This window comes from Lolium perenne, chromosome 4 (genome assembly GCF_019359855.2).
Source record: "Lolium perenne isolate Kyuss_39 chromosome 4, Kyuss_2.0, whole genome shotgun sequence".
Taxonomy (NCBI): Eukaryota; Viridiplantae; Streptophyta; class Magnoliopsida; order Poales; family Poaceae; genus Lolium; species Lolium perenne.
Genome location: NC_067247.2, coordinates 254,041,202 through 254,051,234, shown reverse-complemented (window position 1 = coordinate 254,051,234; position 10,033 = coordinate 254,041,202). Strand labels below are relative to the sequence as shown.

General features: G+C 45.2%; 1 protein-coding gene across 1 annotated transcript; it reads right to left on the bottom strand.

Annotated features, from left to right (window-relative positions):
* Nucleotides 1-8,398: 8,398 nt before the first annotated feature.
* On the bottom strand, nt 8,399-9,660 carry LOC127332233 (peroxidase 2-like). The gene has a single exon (XM_051358510.2). The coding sequence runs from the start codon at nt 9,590-9,592 to the stop codon at nt 8,618-8,620; it is 975 nt and encodes a 324-aa protein (XP_051214470.1). The 5' UTR covers nt 9,593-9,660; the 3' UTR covers nt 8,399-8,617.
* Between the last annotated feature and the right edge of the window lie 373 nt (nt 9,661-10,033).

The following is a 10,033-nucleotide window of genomic DNA, read 5'->3' as shown; positions in this document are numbered from 1 at the left end:
CTAGTCACGCCATCAAAAAATTTGGCTGATGCCATCTCGCGTACCAGCGATGCTGCGGGCGGGGTGAGCTCGTGGAACAAAAATCAGACGTGGCCGCGTCGGTGGCCGTACAACGTGCCGGTGAGACGAGCGCCTAGGCTCACCTACCGGTGTATGCCGGAAATCGCCGCGGCCAGGTGTGACACGGCCGTGCGGCCCGACTTGTTGTTCTTGGGTGGCGGACTGGCGGCGGTTCACGGCGGAGTAGAAGAAGGCCGGTAAAGGGGGGTTTTATCAGAAGCAGCTTGCGCCAGCGCAGTGGAAGCCGCTGCCAGGAGCGCGCAGAGCAAAGGACGCCGCGGTCGCCGACGAATTTGCTGCCATGGTGGTGTTGCTTGAAGACGATAACTCTTCCTCATGAATTAAAAGGAAGTCAACCACAAAAACAAAATCGAGTCGCAAAGCTGCAAAAAATGTAACCCAAAAATTCAGATCGAGTCGCAAAAGGGAAAAAAAATTCCTTACATTTGGTCCTATTCTACTGCAGGCTTAGTAATCTCAATTAGGATACCTAGCAGTAATGGATCTTTTCGGAATAGGGGGATTTTGCAAGCACAGAGAAGTTGGGGAGGTGAGATCAGATCGGAGAAGAGAAGGCAGGGAAGTGGAGGCGATGGAAGAGATGAACTAGAGAAAGGATGGAGGAAGGAGATGGAGAAAAGCATGTCCCGGCAATCCCATGTGCCTGCCTCGATGTCTAGGGAATCTGTCTCACTGTGCTTCCACTGCTGCAAGGAAATGCAAGACTGGGACACAAGTCAATTCCTCTAACTTTTCTTTTCTCCGGATCTCAAAGCATCCTACTCCTCTGAACGGTAATGATTGCTTCCTCACCCATACTTGTGTGTACAAAGTTATTTTCGCTAAAAATCATTGATAAGTTTACAAGATTATTAATATGTTCATTTAAACATTTGTTAATACCCCGGCGAGGAAAACATGAGGGACATATATTCTTCAGTAGATATTACCTCATTAAAACCTTGATGAGAACCATGAGATTAAACTCACAAATGGAAAAAAGAGTGTAGTATAAAGTTCGAATATGTTGTAATACATGAAGATACTCCCTCGGGTCTTTGCAAATCTTGAAACCACCGCTTACCAATTCCACAAATACATTTCACAGATGTAGAAGCGCTCCTAGTGACTTCGTAAAAAATTCAGTGAGATTACCAAATGATTTGAGTTGAAAAATGTTTATCTGGCCACTCTATGTAATTCATGAGGATAAAACAATTTGTGAGCAATATGCTTAGCGATATTGCTCTTTCTATAAACAATTTTTTTATGGGCAACACAATCAACATTATCTTATTGGAGACTGCCTAGAACATTTTTCACATAATATTTTTATGTGGTTTATCATTTTGCGAAGCAACACATCTTCACGTGAAGACTCATATCATGTGATCATTTCCAAATGATTGGTGGATGTACTAGGGAAATGCATATCCCCGGCGCACCAATTTTGGCTACCACAGGCGCACCAGCGTGCGCCGGTGGGAACATGTCGGTGGTAATTGCTTATTGCCAATGTACTATCCTGGTACGCCAGCGGTAACATGCTTTATCGCCGGCGCACCATCCTGGTGTGCCAGCGGTTATATTTTTCAGAATTCAAAAAAACCAAGATCGGGATCTAGATCTTAGATCTGATGTGGCCGTGTGCGTTGGGAACCGCGGCCATCGCTCGGTAGCATCACCATTGGCATCACAGAGAATAGGTGGTCGTCGGAGGGGAGGTGGTAGCCGGAGAGGAGGTGGTCTCCGGAGAGGAGGTCGCCGGCTTGAGGAGGTGGAGGTCGCTAGAGAGGATGTCGCCGCCTTGAGGAGGTGGAGGTCGCAGGAGGAGTTGGTAACCGGCTCGAGGAGGGGGTCGCTGGAGTAGCTCAAGCAGGCGGTGGATAGGAGAAACGCGAGGCTGCCGTGGTGTCTTCATCGTCGTCTCATGCGGCGTGTAGGAGGAGTGCTCATCAAATGGAAGAGGAAGGGAAGCTAGAGGAAAAGGAAAAGATGATGGAAAGGAAGAGGAAGGGAAGGAAGAGGAAGATGGGAGTGGGGAGGATAAGAGGTGCGGGCTTGCTGTTTTGAATATATATCATAGGTTATCGCTCGCACATCACTATACCCGTGCGTCGGTGGTAATGTTTTTTTTTGAATTTCTTTTATCAAAATCTTAAACATCAGAAAACCCTATGCCTTTTTTTCGAATTTGTGGAATGTAATTTTTTATGTAGATACATTTCCATATAAAAACGTTTTCATCGGAGGTCGTATGCAATCAGAAAAGCCGTTTTATCGAAACATGAATCCATTTTGCATAAAATATCGAAATTTATGTTTGTTAATTTTCAGAATAACTAGAACACATAATAAATGGTCATCGCAAAGGATTTTTTTTAATTTCTATCAATTTCTTTATATTTTTCAAAATTGAAAAGGCGGTCCAGGGGCCGTAGGGCAAAATCTAGTCGACACCTACCGCCGACGCACCACTATAGTTTGTCGTCGGTGGTAATCAATATACCACCGGCGGCCCACTATAGTGGTGTGCCGGCGGTAAGTGTAGGCCAGATTTTGGGTCGGCCTGGACCTGCACGAGGTTTATCCCGGGCACATCAAATTTTGTGCACGCCGATGGTACCCTCGTATCACCGGCGCTCCATTATTTGGATGCGCCGGTGGTATATAGTACTGGTGGACCTCATTTTTAGCGCGCCTGCGGTAACTCGGGGCCTAAAAGCCTCTCCCTAGTAGTGCCACCACTAGTAGGGAAACTATACTGGACCCGTCTGATATTTGGCTACCTGTGATTGGTGCACCATATGTTTGATTAGAATAATTCCATGAGATGGTTGTCCCACCATGTAGGAACATGAAAGTGGTTTTAGATTTAGCATTCCTGACTTAGATAAATAGCCAGCATATACCCAATGATATCAATGTCATGATCTTTCAATATTAAAAGATTATGCCATGATCCTTTGTGCCTTCAAGATAACGAAATATATTATCGACTCCCATCGAATGGCGTTTAGTGGGGGTTGCGCTATGTCTAACTTGTAAAGTAAGGACAAATGCAATATAAAGTCTGGTCGAAATTGAAGGATACATGTGCACACCAATAGTGTTGAGATATGAAACTTAGATCCCAATATTTTTTCTCCATCATTTCCATTTTGTAAATTGATCTTTCTCTAAGTGTAGAGATAAACCAATCATGGAGTTTTGAATTGGCAGGATTTTCCTTATAAATTTTGGCAAATAGTTTACGGATATTGTATGTTTGATGAACCAAAATACTTAGATTCAATCGTCCATGTGTTTTGTTTTGAATTGACATAGAGAAAAAATTCTCGCGTTCCCTTAATATTGGAATAGGTGATGGAGATAAATATTCTAAAACCGGTTGCAGAATAATATTCTGAGCATCGACTTGAACTTCCCTCAACGTAGGGTTGCACTTTTCAGGTAACAAGGCTGAGCTTCCCATATGGTTTTCTAAACTTTCCATTTCTTCACAAGTATCAAATTTACTTCAAATATCTGAACCATTTATCAGAATTGTACAAATGATATACCCTTGGAAAGATAATAAAAACACACGACTTTTTCATGTTCAAATTTTGCAAATTCTGCACCGTTTAAACTTAATTTTGAAAATATGAAACATTTCTATATATGAAGAAAACGAACTTTTACTCCGGTTTTTGAACCGCTTATCCAAATTGTGCAAATGATATACCATTGGATAAATAATAAAAATGTGCAACTCTTTCATGTTTTACGTTTTTTCAAATTTCACATTGTTTTTGAATAATTTTGAAAACACCAAAATCCGGAGGTACTCAAAAAAGAGCGGACGGTAATTTGGATGCGATTATTCAACCGTTTTGGGAATGATGCCAATGATATTGCGTTGGAAAGTTATGGATCAGGCGCAACTTTTTCATTTAGACTGTTTTCTCTAATTTCTTAATGTTAAGAAAACATTTTAAATTATTGTTCCCTCATTTGAACCTCGTCGGGCAGTTCAAGCTCATTGCACGAGCAGTCTAAGTGCATGCACCGGGCAATTTGATGCACTGTTTTTTACAATTTAATTCGTGGATAATTTGAAAAAACTTAAATCATGAAAACTCTATGATATTTAATTATATTTTCAACGCCGTATCGTCTTCATCATTCCGACTAACGGTAGAAAAAATGTTGTCCAAACACTATGCACTCGGTTTTGAATAGTCTGAAATTCAATATTTTCCAAATTGTTCAAAATCCATGAGGAATTTGGAAAAACTTAAAATACTAAAACGTTTTGTATGCTCCGTACCTTTCCAACGCCATAACATTTATATTATTCTATCAAACGGTTGAGAAATTCATCGAAATTACTGTCCGCCCATTTATTAATACGTCCGGATTTCGGTATTTTCAAAATTATTCAACAAATGTGGGAAATTTAAAAACCTCAAAACATCAAAAATTTGCGAAATTTCATCATCTATCCAATGGTATATCATTTGTGCCATTTGGATAAGGGGTTCGGAAATCGGAGTAAAAGTTCGTTTCGTCGCCATTTAGAAATATTTCATATTTTTTCAAAATTAAATTTAAACCATGCAAAATCTGCAAAAATTGTGAACATGAAAAAGTTGTGGTTTTTCATTATGTATCCAACGATACATTATTTGGACAATTCTGACAAATTGTTGAGAAACTCGAAGTATAATCAGTAGCTCTAAAAAACGCGAAATTCAAGTAAGTTCTGACAGAAAGTTCAACATTGTTATCTAGGAAGTTCAAACCAGTGTCCAGGAAAGTTTAAGTCGTTGCTCAGAATATTATTCTGCAACCCGTGTATATATATGTATATATATATGTAAACTAACTGGTGCACCATGCGTGGGCACCGGGAGGAGGAGGGGGCAGCGGCGCCGGGGGCGGGTGCGGAGGTGGCGGGTCGGGCGCGGAGGGGGCGGGTGCGTAGCTGGCGGCGGGATAGCCCTATTCGTGAAGGGTTTTTCAAGATAATACCGTATCGCAATTCCGTCTTTTTAAGTAGTTACTAGGACACATAAAATGACGTCACGCGGCTCCGCGCGAATTTTTGACTTCGTTTACTTTGCCAACTGTGCAAAACAGGGTCGCCGGGACATGCAGTATGGCCGTACCGGGCGCGCCGGTGCACCCGTCCGCCAACGTGCTAAACGGAAAATATTAAGCACATAAAATTACGCGTCGTAGACCTAAAAACATTTTTCCCGGGATTTATTGAGCGAAGAAAAGTGTGTCCCTAGTTCAAATCCGGTCAGTTTCTAGCGGATTCAGCGGGACATCGCAAGAAGCGGGGGATTCCCAGATAGCTAGCGCGTGCATATGGTATGCGATAGGTGGTGCGTTCGAGGTATCCTACCACTGCGCGGAGGTATCGCACAATACTAACGTGCACACAATGTAGCTGCTTCACAAAAAAGGCCGTTCCGGCACCCCGAAAATGGAAACACCGTCGCCCATGGGTCGGATTGGAAATCCACGACCGGGGCCTTGCTTCCCATCCTAAGGCCCACGCACGTGCCAAATATGGCCTCGTTCCGACAAACTATGTGGTGCCACGGGCCGTTTCCTACTCATTTCCCCTAAAAGATATAGAACTCCGGACGTGATAGCTCTATTCGTGAAGGGTTTTTCAAGATAATTTCTATATCCCAATTCCGTATTTTAAGCGGTTACTAGGACACATAAAATGACGCCACGCGGCTCTGCGCGACTTTTTGACTTTGTTTACTTTGCCAACTGTGCAAAACGGGGCCGCCAGGACATGCGGTATGGCCGTACCGAACATACGGTATGGCCATACCGGACGCGCGGGAGTTTCCACATACAGATCCTGGATTTTACCAAGTGCTAGCCCAGGTATGCGGAAATGTTCAACGCCGGGTACATGCAATGTTAGCCAAACCTTACATCACATTTGTACACATATGTTAGGGGCATATGCAAGTTTTCCAGCGATTCCGACGATCCGGTGATCTGTATCTTGGGAAACCCTAGGGCGGGGATCCCGCAGATCTACCCCTATAGCTTTCTCCGTGTGAGGGTTTACCAATGGAATTTTTTATTTGATTCGATTTGTTTAGGACATATATACATGGAAACCATAGGTTGCGCATACTTTACCATAAAATAGGCTCCATTTGAGCCGTGGTGCGAGTTTCCACATACATATCCTGAATTTTACCAAGTGCTAGCCCATGTATGCAGAAATCGTCAACGCCGGGTACATGCAAGTTTGGCCAAACCTTACATCACACTTGTACACATATGTTAGAGGCATATGCAAGTTTTCCAGCGATTTCAACGCTCCGGTGATCCGTATCTTGGGAAACCCTAGGGCGGGGATCCCGCAGATCTACCCCTATAGCTTTCTCCGTGTGAGGGTTTACCAATGGACCTTTTTATTTGATTTGGTTTGTTTAGGACATATGTACATGGAAACTATAGGTTGGGCATACTTTACCATAAAATAGGCTCCATTTGAGCCATGGCAGGAGTTTTCACATACAGATCCTGGATTTTACCAAGTGCTAGCCCATGTATGCGGAAATCGTCAACACTGGGTACATGAAAGGTTGGCCAAACCTTACATCACACTTATACACATATGTTAGAGACAAATGCAAGTTTTCCAGCGATTTTGACGCTCCGGTGATCTGTATCTTGGGAAACCCTAGGGCGGGGACCCCGCAGATCTACCCCTATAGCTTTCTCCGTGCTAGGGTTTACCAATGGACTTTTTTATTTGATTTGGTTTTTTAGGACATATGTACATGAAAACCATAGGTTGGGCATACTTTACCATAAAATAGGCTTCGTTTGAGCCGTGGCGGGAGTTTCCACATACAGATCCTGGGTTTTACCAAGTGCTAGCCTATGTATGCGGAAATCGTCAATGCCAGGTACATGCAAGGTTATCCAAACCTTACATCACATTTGTACACATATGTTAGGGACAAATGCAAATTTTTCAGCGATTCCGACGCTCCGGTGGTCTGTATCTTGGGAAACCCTAGGGCGGGGACCCTGCAGATCTACCCCTATAGCTTTCTCCGTGCGAGGGTTTACCAATGGACTTTTTTACTTGTTTTAGTTTGTTTAGGACATATGTATATGGAAATCATAGGTTGGGCATACTTTACCATAGGGAGGGACCTAATGCTCACAGCCTAGGTGTTCCGTGGAGCCCAAATCCTGCTGTCACCATGTCCTGGGACTGGAAGAGCCAAAATTTGAAGTGGATGTGGGATGGGGGAGAGAACTATTATTGGGTCCCCGTGAAGACCGGAGGGAAGAAGAAGAATGAATGTGCATCCTGCACGCCTGAAGGGGATGCCCTATCACAGTCTTGTCTCTCCTGCTCTGATGGAACTATACGCCTTATCACCGTAGCAACACCTCTTGGAGTCAAGAGTCTAGTACTCCTGTCCTGGGCTCGTAGACTCGTAGGCCCGTCTTGGAGGAACGGATGGTTTGCCAAAATGTTCGCAAAATAGAAAGTTGGCCCGCAGAAGCGGGAAACCCTAGGGCGGGAATGGCCTCGGATAGGGTTAGGGTTGGAGTTAGGGTTAGCAATGGATTTTTTCCTTTGTTTTAGGACATATGTACATCGATAGCAGATGTTGGGCCTACTGGCTCCGGTTGACCCATCTGCGAAGAGCGTCACTCGTGGGACCTACATATGCCATCTACCAATTCTTAAAAAATAGAACCATTTTTTACATAATTCATATAGTAAATAAATAATACAAACATAATATAAAGTAATATGAGAGAGAAAAAATAATAAAACCATATATGCCGAGGGTGGCCGCCGGCATAGGAGGGGCATGCCCTATGCCGAGGGTGGCCCTCGGCGTCTGGACTGACGCCATAAGAGTTCCGTCACGGCTCGGGCACGAGGGGGGGGTGATGTCGACGCTATGCCGAGGGCCAGGTAGACGCCGATGGCAGCCCTCGGCGTAGCCTCCTCTACGCCGACGGCATCAGTACACCGACGGTCGACGTTCAGCGGTGCCCTGGCGAGGCCGTACGCCGACGGCCCCGACATTTGGCCGTCGGCGTACGTTATGGCCCTCGGCGTCTATTGCCATTCCTGTAGTGATACTTTTTTAGTAAGCGTTGAACTACTAACTTGAAAGCTAATTTTGTTTGAAAAGCTAGGAAAGAGTAAGCTAGTGGTGTGTGAAATCAGCCATTTAAGTTACAGGTGTTAAGAGATTGAACACGAAGTGGAGTTCACGACCAATATAAGAAGCACGTACAAGTTAAGAACTGAAACCATGCAACATACTCTGTGTGGTAAATTGGTAATAAACAATATGCATTCTCCAAGAACTGAACAGACAGCAACAGTCGCACGAGCCGAAGTAATGAACAAATGAAACAGCCAGGTACTCCCCGGAAATCTGAGATAACTCAAAATAAAGTCAGCGGCCTCACGACTCTAGTTCAACGGATAGGTGCTGAGATTGCAAACACGGTGACCCATGAACGGATCCAGTGAGTAGCCATATATATATCAGTGGTTGACGACCCTGCAGTTCCTCCTGATTTCACCTTGGTTTCCAGTCTTGACTCCAATGGCACCCATCTTGACCATCGCCTTGTTGAACTTGTCTTCCCACATTCCACGGATGTTGGCATTGTCAAGCACCATCTGGGTGGTCGCCGGTGTGGTAAGAAGGGCAGCATCTGACGTGAACAAGATCTTGTGTGCAAGGACGTTCTTGTAGTACTGGTTGTCAAGCGCGTTAGGGGTTACCACGTCCTGGTGCACCGTGGGGTCGTTGGCTGCGGTCGGGTTGGCGGGGCATTGCCTCCTTAGGATGCCGGCGAGGGCGGCGTTGATGTCGGAGGGGACAGCAAGACGGTCAGAGACGAAGGATGAGCAATGTGAGACCCCAATGGTGTGGGCGCCAGAAAGAACCACCATGTCCTCTGTGTTGAGCCCTTTGGCGGCGAAGCTGGCGATGAGCTGAGTGATGTTAAAGAATGGAGGTGGCAGGTTGGAGAGGGCCTGAGTGAAATTAGAAATGCGCCCATCCAGGCGGCCTGCCGGCATGTTGATCTTGACCGTCATCCTGCTGAGGAAGTAGGCCGCATCACGGCTGGCGAAGGCAACGATGTCAGCGCATGATACAACGCCTGGGCATGCCTTTTCCACGGCGTCTTTGGCGGCGTCGATGGCCTCGAAGCCGCGGAGGCTGGGAAAGTTGGGAGGGCTGAGCTTCTCTGGCTGCGGGTTGGCCGGTGTTGGGTCCAGGAGGACAGAGGCATCACATCCCTCGACGAAGCAGTCATGGAAGAACATGCGGATCAGCCCGGCGCCGATGCCGGCGTTCTTGTAGACAAACTTCTTCACCTCATCCCTCACGATGGCCTCCACGCGGGGGCACGACTTCTTGTAGTAGCCCACCTGCAGGCCATGGCACGCGGACGACAAGAGCAACGCACATGTTAGCGCAATAGAAAGCTTAAGCGAAGCTGAAGCCATTATCTTCTTCAGCTCTCTACAACAAGACTTTGTGTACGAGAGAGTGTGGGCTAAAGAGTTATATTGAAGTGATGAGAGGTGTTGAAATGTTGCTCGTCAGGAAGGGCTATTTATACACACATGCATGCATCGAGTTATAACTTGATAAGATCACTATAGTACTTGAAAGTTCAAAGTTTAGTTGGCTCTATCGTCATATGAGTGGCCATGGTCTCGTAATAATTGATCAGCATGAGTGATCTAGCTGTTATGGAACATGGGGGGCTACTGGAGCTTAATTATTGTCTAATATATCTTTATCATTCACTGAATTATTCCTTCTCCCAGTACTTAAGAAACTCTCCTTGCATGGTTTGTTGTGAACGAAACTGTAGTTTCCTGATGAGGTATGAGATGAGCATGTTGCAGGTTCGTTGAGAGGTCTGAATGTACGTACGTACA

Bases quoted from the DNA above. Each gene is read 5' to 3' on its own strand.
- LOC127332233 (XM_051358510.2), bottom strand. From the start codon at position 9,592: ATGGCTTCAGCTTCGCTTAAGCTTTCTATTGCGCTAACATGTGCGTTG.